The sequence below is a fragment of the Pipistrellus hanaki genome, assembly GCF_964339955.1.
Source record: "Pipistrellus hanaki genome assembly, chromosome: 16".
Classification (NCBI taxonomy): Eukaryota; Metazoa; Chordata; class Mammalia; order Chiroptera; family Vespertilionidae; genus Pipistrellus; species Pipistrellus hanaki.
In genome coordinates, this window is record NC_140518.1 from 22,269,713 (window position 1) to 22,288,929 (window position 19,217).

General features: G+C 40.6%; 1 protein-coding gene across 3 annotated transcripts; it reads right to left on the minus strand.

Moving 5' to 3' along the window:
- Positions 1 to 311: 311 nt before the first annotated feature.
- Positions 312 to 19,153, minus strand: PRR11 (proline rich 11). 3 transcript variants are annotated; one of them, XM_084862601.1, is made up of 11 exons: positions 19,009 to 19,061; positions 17,353 to 17,523; positions 13,646 to 13,778; positions 11,846 to 11,996; positions 11,512 to 11,634; positions 8,960 to 9,217; positions 7,910 to 8,008; positions 6,964 to 7,076; positions 5,553 to 5,612; positions 5,370 to 5,466; positions 312 to 2,320 (listed from the first exon to the last, which is right to left on the minus strand). In XM_084862601.1, exons 3-11 carry the CDS (start codon positions 13,771 to 13,773, stop codon positions 2,252 to 2,254), a joined length of 1,098 nt encoding a protein of 365 aa, XP_084718727.1. In that variant the 5' UTR covers positions 13,774 to 13,778; positions 17,353 to 17,523; positions 19,009 to 19,061; the 3' UTR covers positions 312 to 2,251. The 3 variants fall into 3 exon arrangements, with proteins under 3 accessions (XP_084718727.1, XP_084718726.1, XP_084718728.1); XM_084862600.1 differs by lacking the exon at positions 17,353 to 17,523 and having other exon boundaries at positions 19,009 to 19,129; XM_084862602.1 differs by lacking the exons at positions 13,646 to 13,778; positions 17,353 to 17,523 and having other exon boundaries at positions 19,009 to 19,153.
- Between the last annotated feature and the right edge of the window lie 64 nt (positions 19,154 to 19,217).

Here is a 19,217-nt window from a genome sequence, read left to right on the forward strand (position 1 = left end):
CTCTTATTTAGTTTCAAAAAAGTACTTTATGAAAACAGGGATCTGTATCTTTTTGTTCACTGATGAATTCCAATAACAATTGATTATTTTAATGTTCTTTATATTTCATCCTGAATTGTTATCCCTTTTTAGGGAATGGTTTGTTGGATGATATACCTCCTGCATTATACCAGTTTAAATTTTATATGTCATTTATAGAAGTTTTATTTAGTTTATGGACATCTTCCTTACCTCTGTTCATTTTTAAAGATTGATAGATATAATATTTATTTTTAAAAAACCCATAGTCAGTAATTAGAACATCTGAAATCTTTTTTGGTCCAAGTCTGGCTTTTGTTTATTCTGATGATTAGCAACAGTTTAATGTACCGGTAACATTTACAGGATTTTCAAATGGGTACAATATAAAATCTGCCATAAAAATGATACATGATGCAAGATAGAATCCATTTTAATACTAGTACAATGGCAATAGCAGCTTTACAAATATTTATCTATGGAATTTCTATAACACGTTTTCATAAACCTTTATACCACAAGAATGATTATATAATTTAAAATTGATATAGTACACAGTGGTTTATTAATATTAGAAACATTATGAGTGCCTAATAAAATATTTTGTACAAATGCTCAACTACTTTATTCTCAGTGATCATTCCCTTTATTCACACTAGAGACCCAGTGAAATTCATACACGGCAGGGGGGAGGGGAGGGGTGTGACCCTAGCCCGGCCTGCACTCTCTCCACTGGCTCCTAACCACTCATCTACCTGCCTGGCTAATGCCCCCAACTGCCCTCCCCTGCTGGCCTGATCACCCTTAACCTTCTCGCCTGATCTCGCCCCTAACTCCCTGCTAGCCTGATCTCGCCCCTAACTGCTCTCCTGTGCCAGCCTGATCTCTCCCCTAACTGCCTCTGCCTCGGCCCCCACCACCATGGCTTTGTCTGGAAGTAAGTCAGATGACTGGAAGAAGGACATTTAACCTGGTCTAATTAGCATATTAACCTTTTATTAATATAGATAATATAAATGTAGCTAGCAGGTTAAAAAAATTTACTGGAAGCACCTATGTTTCTTAACTAATATCTGTTGAATTTTTATCTATAAATGTGCTGTAAACATAAATGTGGAGGTCATAAAAAACAAAACAGTATCCCCAGGTCTGCTTTCCAGTCTGGTGACTTTTATAACACTATTTGGCACTTCACAGCAATATTTACCTATGGAAATACAAGCATTTCTGGAAAATGCTAAAATATCTTTTAAGCCTATGCTAACCAGGGGATATTTCAAGGATATCATCTATGTAGCTAAAACCCCTGGGTCCCTATCCATGAAGAACTACTCTCCTCCTGTGTGGAACTGCAGGGGAGGTTACAGCATTAAAGATAGTCCTGCATGTTCCCTCACACTCACACTAATTCAGTTAGGTGTACATTATTATTTATACTGAATCAACAGGCTATTGAGGACAAGATATCAGGTCTTATGTGAATGTGCTATGGACCTCAAAGAATCCTTCTTAGGGCACTGTGGACAATACAAGGTTCAGCCTGAAGTCTTCATGAAATTTATATTTAGCTGTATGAATGTGGAAAGCAGACATCAAAATAATGAATATCTCAGACTCCAGTGAGCCAGATATAACTCCCTACCTAAGATGCTAGAAATGATACATTCTAATTTTTAAGATCACATTGGACCTTTTGCTTCCAAACCTTTTGGAAAATAGGTGGGTTTGGATCTCGGATGCTCTTACCTCTTAACTGTTTATAATGAACATAAATAAAATCTAGAGGGTCCTTCTTATTGATCAAGTGTGCAGCACTTAGTGAATGCATGCGCTTTACAAGCTGAAATACTTTTCAATAACCTGAGAATACCCAAGATGAATGGGAAGTAGATTATTGTCTTAAGGTAATTAAGTGTACCTACAAAGAGTACAAATTAGTTATCTAGTTAAATTTGAAAAACTTCTCCAACCTAAATTGGGTAATTCCAGGATTAACATCACTTTGGAGATTGTATTTTCCATTCTGTTTTCTTATTACCATGCAAACTATAAAATATCCAAATACCCACTTCACTAGTATACTACAGTAAATATGGGCTCCATAATACTGTAATTCTTTAAATGGAATTATAAATTAGAATACTTATTTATACATACTACATTTTTAAAAACGGAGTGGGTTGATTTTATGGATATTTTATGGATGAATACATGGAGTCAGGCAGAGTTGGCATCAGTTTTGTTCATCAAAGTTGCTTGTAGAAAGTGGCAGAGTTTGAGTTGGGCTTCTAGGGTGAGCCAGCTATGAAAAAAAAAAAAAAAAAGTAAAGTCTCAATTATAATGTGAATTATGTACCTGTAGCTAACACAATTCTCCTTCTTCCTTACTAACAGAACCCAGATTTTGTGCAAGGAAGCAATGCATCCAGATTCTAAAATCCAATTTTCCCAGCTTCTCTGATATAATTAGAAGGTCCTGGATAGCAACTGTTAAAAGAGATTAGGGATATCTTAGCTAGCACACCCTCTAGCCCTTTGCACATCTTATCTTGCTTAGAACGTAGATATGAGTCTTCAGGAAGTACAGTCATTCTGCACCTTAATCAAAGCCACACCTTAAGGATGGAAAAGCAATGATGACATGGCGAAGCTGCTGTACCAGTTACAGACTGCCTGCTTCTCAAGGGAATACGTAGGTAAGAAAAAAAAGCCCTTGGTTATGACACTATGTAGTCAGATTTCTGTTACCTGCAACCAAATGCAAGACCTAACGAATGCAGTTGCTTTAAAGTTAAAGGAAGGAAGCCTAAGGACTGGGTGGGAAAAGACATTCTATCCTCAACAACATTGCTACACATTCTCTTACCAAGTGACTTTTGAGGAGCACAATATAGGGCATAGGGCCTATCTGTGATTTTTTATGTTGTTGCTAAATATGTGGATATATTGTATCATTTATTATGTTTTTTCTTGTTTCTACATTACCCAGTCCACCGGGACAAAACGGATCCTAGAACTGAAGAAGGAAAGGAAGAGGCTTAGTCCTTCTGTGAGGCCTCTGCCCTCTGCTATCATTTCTAGCATCTTAAGTAGGCAGTTATATCTGGCTCACTGATATCACAATCTGTGTTATCACCAAGGAAGGTAATCCAGAGGCAGAGCCCTAGTGGATGCTCCAAAAGGAGGAAAGAGAAATCTGGCCACACATCCAAAGAAGACCATCCAGTCCCAGGAGGACCAAGCTGTCCTGCAAAAGGCAGTTTCTCAATGAGGAGAGTGTTGGGGAGAAGTGGCCAGCAGTGAAGACTATGGTGTAGCTTTGCTGCCAGAGGGACACAGTAATGTAAGCTTCATAGCCAACGAGGCCAGCAGCCGTGTGTCCCCACACTCTAGAGGGGGTGGCAGAAGGATGGCTGTTCCATACAGATCTGATCAGGGAGAAGATAGGGACAAACAGGGTTTGGAAAAAAATCACACCGGGTGAACTGATGTATGGGATTTTGGTGAGTGGGCTTACAGGTAGATGACAGAGAAAAAAAGCTGCCAAGACCTTTTCCTATCGACTCTGCATGAGCTGACTCCTAGCAACATTTCCATCCCTGTCTGTCACCACTGTAAGCTTGCTCTCTCTGCAGCCATTCTGGCCACTTTTCAGTTTCTCTGATAGACTATGATTCCTCTCACTGCGAGGCCTTCTCACATGCTGTTCTTTTTGTTCGGAACTTTTTCTTCCATGACATCCACGGGAGGCCCACCCCCATACTACATACATAGCAAATGTCCATTCATCCTTCCAGTCTCACCTCATCCCTTTCTAAGAGAATCCTGAAATCATGGGTTCTACAGAACCCTATTCCTTTCCTTCACAGCACTTATTTTAGTGCACAGTTATCCATATATGTGATTATTTGATCAACAGCTATTTTCCCCGCTAGACTGATAGTTCCAAAGCTCTAGATCTGTGTCTGTTTTGCTTATCACTGTACCCCTGGTACTCCAGCACAGTGCCTGGCATATGAGAAGTGTTTAATAAATACTTAATAAAAAATTTAAAAAACCAGACAGTCAGTGGTGAAGTGAAGATGATAATCTTTACTATCTCATAGAATTTTATGAAGCCTAAATATGTGAGTGCTTTGTAAAGCATAAAGTATCATTTAAAGATTATTATTAAGAAAGCTGCTTTACGGCCAGGCCCGGAGCAGCAGCTGCCAGGCTGGGAGCGGCCAGGCCCGGAGCAGCAGCTGCCAGGCTGGGAGCGGCCAGGCCCGGAGCAGCCGGGTCTGGTGCGGCCAGGCCCGGAGCAGCAGCTGCCAGGCTGGGAGCGGCCAGGCCCGGAGCAGCAGGGTCTGGTGCGGCCAGGCCCGGAGCAGCGGCTGCCAGGCTGGGAGCGGCCAGGCCCAGAGCAGCAGCTGCCAGGCTGGGAGCGGCCAGGCCCGGAGCAGCAGGGTCTGGTGCGGCCAGGCCAGGAGCAATGGCTGCCAGGCTGGGAGCAGCCAGGCCCGGAGCAGCGGCTGTCAGGCTGGGAGCGGCCAGGCCCGGAGCGGCCGGGACCAGAGCAACCGGTCCCAGAGCAGCCGGGTCGGGTGCGGCCAGGCCTGTAGCAGCAACAGCCAAGTCCAGAGCAACTAGGTCGGGAGCGGCAGTGACCAGACCCGGAGCAGCTGGTTGTGGAACGAACCAGAGCAACAGAGGCCAGGCCCGGAGCAGCCAGGCCCGAAACAGCTCGCTCCTCGCCTGTACCTGCCCACGGCTGCCTCTCAGACATGGCTGGAAACTTTTGCGGGAACTTGAGGGTCTGCTGAATCAAGTGATGAAGGCTTAGATCTGGATGTGTTGAGTTAGTATAGCGCTGGGGTGTTGATCTGTGAGTGCCTTGGGTGGGGCCTGGATGAGGCTGGTTGACCTATTTGGAAATGTCTTTTGTGTGAAGTATCATTGGGCATGTGGAGGTATTATTGATATGAGAAAATGCTAAGTAACAGATTTACTATCTGAAAAGGGATTTACTATCGGGGAGAGGGAGGGAGGAAGAGACTGAACATAAACTGTGCACCTATGGATGAGGACAATGGGGGATGGGGAGGGGGCAGAGGGTGGGGTGGGAACCTGGTGGAGGGGGGAAGAAATGAGGAACCTTTGTAATAATATGAACAATAAAGATTGATTTAAAAAAAAAAAAAAAAAAAAAAAAAAAAAAAAAAAAAGAACCCATAAAACTCTAGAGAAAGGCTAAGAACCTAAAAAAAAAAAAAAAAAAAAAAAAAGAAAGCTGCTTTAGATTAAGATTCTAAACAAATGATTTTGAAGAAAAGGAACCAAAAAACTTTTTTTTTTTTCTAAAGGCTTACCTGAAACTTTCTCCTTAAGGCTCGGGTCATTACTGGGGTCAGTCCAGTTCCTGTTTCCATATTTTCTTTATTGGTAAGAGGGGTCCCACCTGGGCTCCTGCAAAGGTAATAAAACTATTAGAAACTGTATTTTATGCCAATTATCATGCAGATTTGGAAAACACAAAGATAAGACTGTATTACCTCTCTACATCGACTTTTCTAAGTAGTTTCCGCAGGTCTATCTGACTTTTACCAGGATTACTGATAAAATAAAGACATCAGAATTAGAGCTTATTAGATTTTATCATTTTTCCAAAAGCAAAGCAGTCATTTTTATAGATAACATCCTAGAAATAGTAAAAAAATAGCAGTAGGCATTATTGATAGCAGATTAAGATGAAATAATAATTCTTCAGAGCAATACTTCTTGACTTAGTAATTACATATATACAAATCCATCTTAGGGAAAACTTAGCTATGCACACAGATGATGGATAAGGATGTTCATTAAAATATAAAATCATAAACAACCTAAATGTCTCAAAATAGGATTTTATCTATGAAATATATATATAATAAACAGTATGTATTTAAGAAGCCAAAATGATGCTTTAATTTTTAATAAGATGGGAGAAGCTTATGACACACTGAATTGAAAAAGTCATAACTTATATACAATATGATTATACATAGGTATGCACACATACATTATGTTTCCTTGATTGTAAGACATACTAGTTTTCATATTTTATTATTTTTGAAATTGAAATGCTTTAAACTTTATTTTATTGAGGTATACAAGTTACTAAAATTCTTGATAGTAATTTTTTCCCCTAAAATTTGTTATCAAATCAATAGTATCCTATAATAATATGCAAATTCTTGATGATAATTTTTCCCCTAAAATTTGTTACCAAATCAATAGTATCCTATATAATAATATGCAAATTCTTGATAATAATTTTTCCCCTAAAATTTGTTATCAAATCAATAGTATCCTATATAATAATATGCAAATTGACCCTAATGATGGAATGACCAGAATGACCGGTCGCTATGATGCACACTGACCACCAGGGGGCAGATGCTTCCACAGGGGGAGTGCTGATCAGCCAGAAGCTAGCTCATGGCTGGCCAGCACAGCAGTGATGGAGGGAGGCTCTCCCACTTCCGTGGCATCGCTAAGAATGTCCAACTAGTGGCTTACGCCCATACCCCTAGGGGAGCAGGCCTAAGCCATCAGCTGGACATCCCCTGAGGGGTCCAGGACTATGAGAGAGCTGAGGAACACTTCCCCCTGCCGCCGAGTGCATGAATTTTTGTGCACCAGGCCTCTAGTATTTTATAATAAACAATAGATTATATGTTTATATAGAAAAAGATTAGAAAAAGATTGCCTAGAAAAAGATTAGAATGATAAATAATAGTACTTTAACAGTAGGAATATTTAATGATATATTTAGTTGAATGATTTTTGTTTTCTTCTTTAAATTTTTTTGTAGATACAATTTTTTCCACAATGCACATGTATAGTTTTTAAAGTTAGAAAAAAGCAAAAAAGAAAAACATTCTTTTAAGAAGTGGTAGAGGATAACAAGGTGCAATTTCTTACATTAAGACATTTGTAACTCGAGTTGATAACGCTGTGGAGTTGGGCTTCAGGGTAAGACGCTGCAGGTCAGAGACAGTAACTAGTGGATTCCGTATCTCTGATGATGGAACAAGCTTTAATTGTAAAATGAGACCATTATTAAAAAAACACATTAAAAATATTTAAAATGTAAACATGCTATATAAGTTGAATATTTGAGTGCTGGTTATGCATAAAATATAGCCACTACTCCACTCGATTTTTACTCTAAAGCCTCAAAGTATGTCTTTACCTCTTCAAACTAATGGTTGGCACATAAAACTGCTAATTAAATAATTCTGGCCGAAACCGGTTTGGCTCAGCGGTAGAGCGTCGGTCTGCGGACTGAAAGGTCCCAGGTTCGATTCCGGTCAAGGGCATGTACGTTGGTTGCGGACACATCCCCAGTTGGGGGTGTGCAAGAGGCAGCTGGTCGATGTTTCTCTCTCATCGACGTTTCTAGCTATCTTTCTCCCTTCCTCTCTGTAAAAAATCAATAAAATATATATTTTTAAAAAATAATAATAATTCTGGAATCTACGTATTTTGTTGCAGAGAGCCACAACTATTTAAATAAGACATCAGCCGAAACCGGTTTGGCTCAATGGTAGAGCGTCGGTCTGGGGACTGAAAGGTCCCAGGTTCGATTCTGGTCAAGGGCATGTACCTGGGTTGCAGGCACATCCCCAGTAGGGGGTGTGCAAGAGGCAGCTGGTCGATGTTTCTCTCTCATCGACATTTCTAACTCTCTATCTCTCTCCCTTCCTCTCTAAAAAATCAATAAAGTATATTAAAAAAAAAAAAAAAAAAAAAAAAGACATCAAATACTTATCTTGGGATAGCTTCTAAGCAAGACTTATATTTTGTTTCCATAAAGGGACAATCAGGCTAATAGCTTAAAGACTATGTATGATCAATGATATCTTACCTTTTTCCTTTCATTAAAACTCTGAGTTTTCTTTAATTTCACATTCATTAGATCTTTAACTGTTATCTGCATGGGTCCATCTTTTTTCAATGGTCCAGGCTTAAAATGCATGAAAAGATTAGAATTCAATTTGGAACCATGATATTTAGTCAAATGCAAATCATAATATAGTTTTTAAAGACCTAGAGTTAAAAGTTATCTCTTATTTATCCTAGGAACCTATCAGATTCTTGTCACTAAATAAAGAATGATCCTGTTTTCAGTACCCAAAGATACTAAGGCTATTCATGAAATGGTACAACTTTGATAATTAGAGATGAGCTAGTTCCTGAAATTATGCATCTTCCTCAGTAGTCATTACAATAAGATATGAGTTAAAGTAGCTCCTCAAGTCAAAATGACATTTACCTCAACTACGTAAAAAGATGGTCCAGTTCCCATACAGCAAAAAATGTACAATCAGAGAGGTATACATTAGGGCAGGCTCTGGATTTAACTCAGCCAGTATAAATCAAATGTATCCATAGTGAAAATTCAGCAGATTTTAAAACAGGATCATGGCTATCTTAGTGATTTACAAATATTCCAGTCCCCTTGACAGGAAAATAAACATAATGGAGACTGGTTCTCTAGCCTAATGGATCCACCAACTCTTTTTATTCAGAGTTTCTCACTAAGCTATTTTCTGTTCTTAATTTGGTTTCTCATGGAGGTTTTCCTCTTGGTAAAAAGATATGCTGACATTTTTCAAGGGAAACTTACTGGTTTAGTTGGAGAACAAAATAAAATATATGCTGAGAAACCAACAGAAATCTACTCCACTAAATTATATTCACTTATCCTTAAACAAAATAACTTTTATTTTTATATCTAGCTTTTGTGAGTTCCCAGGGGACAGATTTTTTTATAAACACAATAATTGACATAATTAAATATGGAATCAGAATATGGCTTTCCTGTCAAAATCCTTAGCCCAGCCTTAAAATGACACCTGTCTTTACTCCTCCATTACATACTGACCAAAACACACCATTACTAGATTGCTTTTACCTGAAGTGCTTTGGTGAGATTGGATTTTCTGAGCAGCAAAGGTATTGTGGGTGGTGGAGCGGGAGGCAGAGGTGGAGGGGGAGGGGGGGGAGGGGGTGGAGGTGGGGATGCAAGAGGAAGATGGCCTGATGGTGTGATAGGAAGTACAGCTCCGGATTCTCCAGGGGTGGTTAGAGCACAGGCTGGCACTGTTGGAAGTTTACCATTCATGTAACAGGGATGACCACAACTTGGACAGGAAGAATTTTCTGTGACAGTCTGAAAGAGGACATTATATTTGGCAAAGAAATAATAGATTAATTTGGTTCTTGCAGCGAAAATCATTCATGTAAAAAGTACTATATAGAATACTTTCTCAGTACATCAAGTTTTCTCATTTATCACACGTTCATTCATTCATTCATTCATTCAGTTATTCAGTTAAATCAATTATGTATCTTAGTAGATTATATGCCTAGAAAAAAGATTAGAATTATAAATAATAGTACGTTAACAGGAGCAATCTTCAATGATATATTCAAAATTAATTCAGACATTTGTTTTATGTATGTGATATGCCAGGCATTAGATCTTTATGCATAATTTCAAGAACTAGTTCATCTCTAATTATCAAAGTTGTATATTTTTGAATAGCCTTAGTATCTTTGGGTACTGAAAACAGATCATTCTTTTTCTTTTTTTTTAATATATTTTATTGATTTTGTACAGAGAGGAAGGGAGAGAGATAGAGAGTTAGAAACATCAATGAGAGAGAGTCATCGATCAGCTGCCTCCTGCACACCCCCTACTGGGGATGTGCCCACAACCAAGGCACATGCCCCCGACCGGAATCGAACCTGGGTCCCTTCAGTCCCCAAGCCGACACTCTTGAGCCAAACCGGTTTCGGCAACAGATCATTCTTTATTAAGTGACAATTCACTTGTCGAAATGCAAAACCTTTGTTTTAGACTATGAAGTTCCATTGGATGTAGTCTACCCAGGTAACCCAGGATCTCCATATCTCAAAATCCTTAATTTTATCTGCAAAGACCCCTTTTCCCAAATAAGCTAAAATTTATAGGTAATATTTATAGGGATATTTATAAGGTAATATTTGTAGGGATTAGGATTTAGACATATCTTTTGGGGGGCTGTCACTCAGCCCACTAAAGAAGGTATCATCCCCACTTTGGAGATGAAGAAACTGAGGCCGAGAGGAGTGAGGTGATTTGTCTTCCCCCATCTGGCTAGTTCATCTTGAGGTACAAATTCTGGGAGAAGGAATAAAACCTCAGAGGTTTTTCTATAAACCAATGAGTGCAATGTTTGTTCTTTGAGTTTTGGACATTGAGAATAGAGATCTTGCTCAGGAGATTGGAGGGGGTGGATGTTTACAGTTTGTTTGTTTGTTTGTTTGTTTGTTTTTCTGCCTTTATTAGTCAAGAAAATAAAAACACCCTGAGTATTTCAAAGATGGGGAATGTAATGTAGGTAGTTGGTCCCCCTGCTGCTGGAAGAGACGAGAAGCACTCAGGGGACAGTGAGGCAGCCCAGAACTTTTCAACAGCAGCAAGCTATGAATATCCTGCAAATGGAGGGACAAAGGAAAGAGCAGAAGCAGCAGATCTCTGGAGCTTGGTTAACCCAGAGAATCAAGAAATGTGGTAGGCTTACCTTGTGGGAGCTGGAATTTGAGAAACAACTACAGCTATTGTGGAGAAATGGCCCAACACTGACAATGATAGGGAAAAAAACCTATCTTCTCCTTCGCTCTAGTCTCCCATTGTGTCTACTATTAGTCCAGCACAACCAGGAACCAGGTGACACAGAGCTTGGGGAATGTAATCTAAAGGGGCCAGCATCCCTGCAATAGGGAGCAGAGCAGTCATTCCTTTCCTAATAAAAGCCCATTGAGATTCTTATGGGAGACAACCCCTTCCCTCCTTACCTAATCCCAGATTTGTGTGAGTTTTTAAAAATGTGTGGTTTTTTTTTTTTTTTTATTGATTTCACAGAGGAAGGGAGAGGGAGAGAGAGATAGAAACATCAATGATGGTAGAGAACCACTAATCGGCTGCCTCTTGCACACCCCTTACTGGGGATGAGCCTGCAACCTGGGCCTGTGCCCTTGACTGCAATCAATCCTGGGACCCTTTAATCACAGGCTGATGCTCTATCCACTGAGCCAAACCAGATAGGGCCCCAGATTTGTTTTTTATTTGATAACTAAAGGCTGGTGCAAGAAAATTCATGCACTCATAGACTATAGGGTAGTCTCTCGGCCTGGCCTGCACACTTTTACAGTCTGGGAGCCCTCAGGGGATGTCCCACTGACAGCTTAGGCCCGCTCCTCTGTAGGAGGTGACCAGCAGGCTAATTGGGGGATGCACCAGCCAGCGAGTGGCTGGCCCTGCTCCCTTATTGCCCCTCTGCCACCGACCCCTGATCACTGCCCACTCCCTCTGCCTGCTGGCACCGGCTTTGGCTCCGCCCCCCGCTGACTGGATTGTTCCTTCGTTATGTCGGTTTGCATATTAGCCTTTTATTATATAGGATCATATAGGATACTAACCTTCAGTGCTTCTTTGAGCTTGCATAATTCACTTTCCAAAACGCAAAACTGTTGTTTTAAACCATGAAGTTCTTGGTGGCAGGAACGGGAAGGAAAGATGATGTTTTTCAATACTTCTAAACTCTAAAATTAAAAAATACACAAGCCCGACTCTGATGAGCAATAAGATAAGGATAAGAAAAGAGGACAAGAAAGTGGTCTTGTTTTATAGAAACAAAGGCAGACATGACCCCATAATTTCATCTTATCTGAGCTTAGCCTGAATGCTGTGCTGACCTGAGTGCACACACATAGCAAGTGTGTAGTGCTGAAAACAGGTATGTCAAACCCATACCTGGGCTATGCAGTTCTGGCACCAGTGGTATATAAACCATCCTCTACTTGTCCAAAGTTTCACTGCATCTTTGATATTGGGAAATTTGAAATTCCAGGATGGTTTTAGCCAGCTTCTGCTAAGAGATGTGTTTACTGAAGAAATCACCACTCTGTGGGAAAAAACAAAATCAAATAAAGCAAAACCTCCTGAGTTGGAATAATAGCCTCTAATTAAACAACAAGCTAGAATAAAATAAATTAAATAATAAATAAGTAAGAATCAGGGATTTAGTAATAAATCAAAATAGGCAAAAACCCTACCCTCATGAAGTCTAAAGTTTAATGGAAGAAAGATAAAAGTAGGTAAATAAATAACATATGTGAGTTGTTAGTGTATAAATACTAAGAAGATAAAGTGAGAGAGGGGGAATGTGAAATGTTGGCTGGAGATGAAATTTTCGATAGGGTAGCCAGGAAAAGTCTCGCTGAAAAGAAGACCTTTTTTTTTGGGGGGGGGGGGGGGAGAAGGCGGGGATGTGGGGGGTGGAGAGAACCCTAAAGGAAATACAGAAGCTAGCAATTCAAATATCTAGAAGAAGAGCATTCAGGCAGGGGCAAGTGCAAAGGCCCTGAGGTGGAAGTCTACTGAGGTGTCTGAGAAATAGCAAGGAGGCCAGGATGACTTGGGTGGAGAAAGAGAAGAGTGGACAATTAAGAAATAATGTCAGAGTCAGATCATAAAGGCCTTGGGGTCATACTATGGACTTTAATTTTTACTCTGAGTGAGAAAGATATTAAAAGCTTTAAGTAGAGAAGCAACAGAACACGATTTTAACAGACTTATTACAGAGGACAAAAAGGCAAAAGCAGAAAGACCAGTGAAGAGGCTTTGTGAATACCAGGGAGAAATGGAAAAGAGGATGATATCATGGTAACTGCTTTTTGAGGGCCTGTTTGTTTTAAATCTTTTTCTGTAAAGAGAGCTATAACAACTGTAAAGAGAGCTATAACAACAAAATGTATAAGTAAGTTGTTATTGTGACACAGTACCCTTGGGTTCCTAGAACTTAAAGTCTCTTTCTTTTTTTTTTTTCTTTTCTTTTTTTTCTCTGTTTCTACACACTTGTACTTCCTTTATTTTAGCTTCATTTCATTTCTTTTCTTTTTTTTAAATATATTTTATTGATATTTTACAGAGAAGAAGGGAGAGAGATAGAGAGCTAGAAACATCAATGAGAGAGAAACATTGACCAGCTGCCTCCTGCACACCCCCCACTGGGGATGTGCCCGCAACCAATGTACATGCCCTTGACCAGAATCGAACCCAGGACCTTTCAGTCCACAGACCGACGCTCTACCATTGAGCCAAACTAGTTCCAGCTTAAAGTCTCTTTCAATAACATATTTAAGCCCTGAGTCCCAGGGAATAACTGACCTAACTTTACCAAAATTGAGATTTAAATTCCAATATTATGCCTCTCTTTCCTCACTTGGTTATCATATTTATGCAAGTAAATTGAGTAAGAAAAAGAGAAAATAGTTACGGTGCACCTCCAACACAATTCCTTGTGATCATTACTTCATTTGAACTCGTAGACTATAGTTACCACACAAAATTCAAGGATGCTCAGTTAAAATTCAATTTCTGAATAAGTTTTAGTATATTAGAAACATTGCTTGGGACAATAAAAAAAATACATTGTTTGTCTGAAATTCAAATTTAACTAGGCATCCTGTATCTTCATTTGCTAAATCTAGCAATTTTGTCCTAAACTGATGGGATTTTTAATTTTTTTCTCCGGTCCACATTATGCCTTACCTTTCTGTTGAGGGTGGAGGAGGGGGAGGGGTAACTTTCTTGGACTGAAAGTGAGAGAATTCTTTCTTTTTAAATAATCTTTTTGGTTTTATTTTTCGCTTCCTTCTTTGTTGCTTGAACTTGAGCATGATTTCTGTAGAGATAAAAAATATTTTTTAAAAATTTTTCTTAAAGCCCTAGCTGGTTTGGCTTAGTGGAGAGAGTGTTGTCCTGCAGACTGAAGTGTTTGAGTCCAGCCAAAGGCATGTACCTCGGCTGCAGAATGGATCTCTGACCCTGATCAAAGTGCATGGGGGAGGCAACCAATTGACGTCTCTCTCACATCTATGTTTCTCTCTCTCTGTCTCTCTCCCTCCCCTCCACTGTGTCTAAAAATCAATAGAAAAAAATACCCTCAGATGAAGATTAATATAAAAATATTTTTGTTCTTGAAGAATACTAAGTATATATAAAAAAAATGCACAAATCTTAAGTGTATCATTCAATGAATTAAACATACTCTGTAACCACCACCTTGGTTAGAAAATAGGTCACTCCACCAGGCCCAGAGCAGCCGGGTCGGGTGCAGCCAGGCCCGGAGCAGCGGCTGCCAGGCTGGGAGCGGCCAGGCCCGGAGCAGCAGCAGCCAAGTCCAGAGCAACTAGGTTGGGAGCAGCAGTGACCAGACCCGGAGCAGCTGGTTGTGGAACGAACCAGAGCAACAGAGGCCCGAAGCAGCCAGGCCCGGAACAGCTCTCTCCTCGCCTGCCCCCGCCCCAAGGCTGCCTCTCAGACATGGCTGGAAACTTTTGCGGGAACTTGAGGGTCTGCTGAATCAAGTGATGAAGGCTTAGATCTGGATTTGTTGAGTTAGTATAGCGCTGGGGTGTTGATCTGTGAGTGCCTTAGGTGGGGCCTGGATGAGGCTGGTTGACCTATTTGGAAATGTCTTTTGTGTGAAGTGTATCATTGGGCATGTGGAGGTATTATTGATATGAGAAAATGCTAAGTAACTGATTTACTATCTGAAAAGGGATTTACTATCGGGGAAAGGGAGGGAGGAAGAGACTGAACATAAACTTTGCACCTATGGATGAGGACAATGGGGGATGGGGAGGGGGCGGAGGGAGGGGTGGGAAACTGGTGGAGGGGGGAAGAAATGAGGAATCTTTGTAATAATATGAACAATAAAGATAGATTTAAAAAAAAAAAAAAAGAAAGAAAGAAAGAAAAGGAAAGAAAATAGGTCACTCCAAGCAGCCCAGAAGTCCTCTAACGTAGAGAAAAATTTAAATCCATATTTAAACTATCTCTAGAGACCTTGGCTTTGGCATTACATTACTAATTTTGTTTTGCTTGTCTTGCTTTTCTTTATTAAATTAAGTGATTTTCCCTTTCTTTATAACAGAGAAAACAGCTGTCGTTGGATTATGGTATGTCACTCAAAAGAATTAACTTTCTTTGCCAGTAACATTTACTGAACATCCACTGTAATGGGCGGCGTTGGTAACAGAAGAAAGAAAATTAACCATTTACTTTTGACTGTACTTTTGTAAAGTTGGGGCTAGATTACTACTAAGGGCTAAAAAATATAAGCATATAAAAATGATTAGGGAAAAACTTGTACAAGTAATCATAGTAATACTATATGTTCCACTGTTAAATATTTAATAGTGTAAACACTGAATGTTTATTCAACCAGAAATGATGATGTAGGTATATTGGGAAGAAAGAAAAGTAAAAATTAGTAGTTGTCTAAATGAATATAGTGTCTAAAATTGAAGAAGAAAAAAGAGAGAGAAACAGTATTAGAAGTATGTTATTTAGATGGAGGTAAATGTCAGAAAAAATTATAAGAGTGGACAGTGTTGCCTTTGGCAATGGGAGTCAGGGTTATAGGTAATTCAGAGAATTGCCATTTTTCGTTTGTTCTAGCTTTATGTAAGTGGTTGACAGTTGACCTTTGGAATGTATTATTAACTTGAAAAATAAAATACCACCATTCTGAAACTGGGCCATCTCTTTTTAGCTCTTTCCTGGTGGTTGTTCCAGTACCCATGCATTCACATTGCTTATGAATCCTACAAAAGCCATTGTGGAGATTATTTTTCAATTAAAAAAAAGTGTAGGAACTAATTCATGTTTTCTCCTCTGGCTCGGTGTGTGTGTGTGTGTGTGTGTGTGTGTGTGTGTGAGAGAGAGAGAGAGAGAGAGAGAGAGAGAGAGTCCTGGGTTCTGGGTCATTCTCACTCTAATAGTCTTCTAATTAAATACATGCAGACAATTAACACATGCGGACAACTCAGAGACTATGTCAAATCTGTCAGTGTAGAAAGGTGCAATCCAAGATAATTCTTAGATTAATATTCTATTCAAAAATAATCACAGCTCTCCCAAAAATTAAAGATAATTAATTTCCACCTCAAACAGGAAAAAGGACTCAGCAAGCTAAGGTTTGTTTTATTTTCATTGCTTTATTAAAAATACTACAGCCTTGGCCTGTATGGCTCAGTTGGTTGAGGTGTCATCCATACACCAAAAGGTTTAGGGCTTGATCCCCAGTCAGGCATATATGGGAGGCAACCTATCAATGTTTTTCTCTCACATCAATGTTTCTCTCTTTCTCTCTCTCTCTCATCAATAAGCATATCCTTTCTACTCTGTAGAGTAGGGGTGTCGAACTCAATCAGAGAAGGGGCCAAAATCTAAAATCCAGCCTAAGTCGCGGGCCGAATGGTTTACTGAACAGTCATAAACTGACAATGTCATAAACTGACAGCGGAGTGCAGTGATGATAGCGCGGTGCGGGCCACATTGCAAGGCCTGGCGGGCTGGATTTGGCCCGCGGGCCTTGTGTTTGACACATGTGCTGTAGAGGATAACTATCATATTAAAAGAATATATAGCAATTTTCCTTGGGATTAAAAACACATATACCGTAAATGTCCCCTTTCCAAAAGAGTAATAAAAAACATACAATTTTTTTTTTTTTTTTTTTTTTTTTGCTGGGTTAGGTGGGATTCCAATTACTAAAGCTCATTCTTCCATGATTACTCAAAGCACTTTTCCTATTATTTTTTTAAATTGAAAAGTATTCTTCTTTCCTTTTTACGTGCCTTGTTTTGAGAAGATTTTAAGGCAAATTACAAAGAACCTATACCACAACATAAATTAAAAAAAAAATAAGTGAAAAAAATACAATTGTAGAGTAGAAAATATGAAGTATCTATATACTAAAATCCTAAGCGACTGTTATGGCGGAATGACCAGAATGACCGGTCACTAATATGTGCACTGACCACCAGGGGGCAGATGCTCAATGCAGGAGCTGCCTCCTGGTGGTCATTGCGCTCCCACAGGGGGAGTGCCACTCAGCCAGAAGCTGGACACACAGCTGGCGAGCGCAGTGGCAATGGCGGGAGCCTCTCCCGCCTCTGCGGCAGTGCTAAGGAGCATCAAGCTGAGCAGTAAGGAGCAGCGAGCAGGCGGGCGGTAAGGTGCCCAGACTGCGAGAGGGCACAGGCCGGGCTGAGAAAACCCCTCCTCCCCAGTGCAGGAATTTCATGCACCGGGACTCTAGTCTATATTTAAAAGCCTAACTGACCAAACAACTGGTCAACCAGTTGCTATGACAAGCCCTGACCACCAGAGAGCAGATGCTCAATGCAGGAACTTCCCCCTGGTGGTCAGTGCACTCCCACAACGAGAGCACTACTCAGCTGACTGACCTGTCCAGGCGGCCCACCAGCCTGGGGGCAGCCACTGACTCCCTCAGTGGTCCTGCAGGTCCAATCACCGGAGAATGGGCCAGGCACCAATGGACCGGCACCCCTGGCACTATCCTGCCAGCACCGCCAGCCTCCTGTAAGTTGGCTTTGGGCACCGGCCACTTCCCATCCCTAACTGCTCAGCAAGGAAGAAATATTATAAAAGTGGCCACCAGGTGGCTTCCGACAACTGGTGCAAACAGTGGGGCAGATACGGATCCCAGGCCAGCAAGGGTGTTTCACTGACCACCTGGAGGGCTGATCATGTCCTGTTCCCCCTCCAACCTCTCTTGGGACAGGTGTCAGACACAGGGCTCACCATCAGGACTGACTGGACGCAAAGCACAGAGGGGCAGGATTGAGTAGGAGTGGCAGGCAGGAACAGTAGGCAGCTTTGGACTGCCAGTTTCAGCCCAGTCCCTGCAGGCCACATGGAGGGACTCCACCCGTGCATGAATTGGTGCACCGGGCCTCTAATGTTATATATAAGACACACATATATACATTCATATATGAGTCATAAATATTCCTCTAACTTATTCTGTCCCTTCTCCTTATCATCCCTTCCCTTTCTGTCCTCTAACTTCAGTTGCTTTCACCCTCTTTCCCCTGGGCTTTCTTCTATTTTTGTTTTTTGCTATAACCTATTTTTGTCTATTCTTTTTATTTTGAAAAATTTCAAATCTTGAGAAAAATTTAAAAATAGGGCACTAAACACTCATACCTTTCACTTAGATTCACCAATTATCTGTTGGTTATCTTTCTGAATAGGTGTGTAAAATAATGTATTTTATGTAGTATATATTCCTAAAACACATTTTTATGGAGGTTTTTTACACTTTCCCATAAACAGCTTTCAGTCCACTAATCAATTTCCATTACCAACCAGTTCAATTGATTCCTCTTGAACATCCTCAGGGCTATCTCTGGTACTTTTATATATTTAATTTTACATTTTATGCTGTAAAGCATTGCTTTTTAAGTTCTTGGCTCTTTTTTTTTTTCCTACTTCTCTTTAGAAATTGCAGCTCCTTAAACCCTAGTCCAGCACAGTATTAGGAACATAGACAGTGTACAGAGCATACTTCTAAAATGGACATTCTCACTGAATGTGAGATGATAGTACGACTATATGAAGGATTATAGTAATACTCCCAGTCCAGAAATTAACATTCTCGAACTTTAATGTGCATGAGAATCACTGTGTGTGTGTGTGTGTGTGTGTGTAAGGAATGTCGTTAAAATGCATATTGATTCCCTAAATTTGGGTGGAGTCCAATAATTTGCATTGTGCACAAGCTCCCAAGTGATGCAGATGCCAGAGGTCCGTGGTCCACACTTTGAGTAGCAAAGATGCGAAGGACTGTGCAAAAGAAAGGCAGATACTTTCCTCCAAGACACAATTTTCAGAGAGTTCATTAAATAGAAATATGACTAGGGTGGCATCAGCGGGACCCCTTCTTACCCGCCTCAACCTCCTCTGCCCCGCTCCGCCTCCCCTCAGAATCCAGCCAAAGAGTCCCAACCTCCGTAAACCACTAAGAACACGAGCAGGAGCAGGCCCCGCCAAGGAAGACACGAGCCCGGGTAACAAAGAAAGATTGTCCCTGCACTTACTCGTCTGAGAGCCGGGGGATTCGATGAAGTCCGGGCAGTGGCCTCGCCCTCGCCATGAAGAAAAATTCAAAATTAAAACCTTCACGGCGGAGGGACCAATCGTAGTCCTGGTCTCCCCACGAACAGGTCTTCCGTTAACGTCAAGGGCACAGCCTGGCTTGTGATTGGCCGAGGCCACGGCACGCGCCGGCCAATCAGAGCCGAGGCGC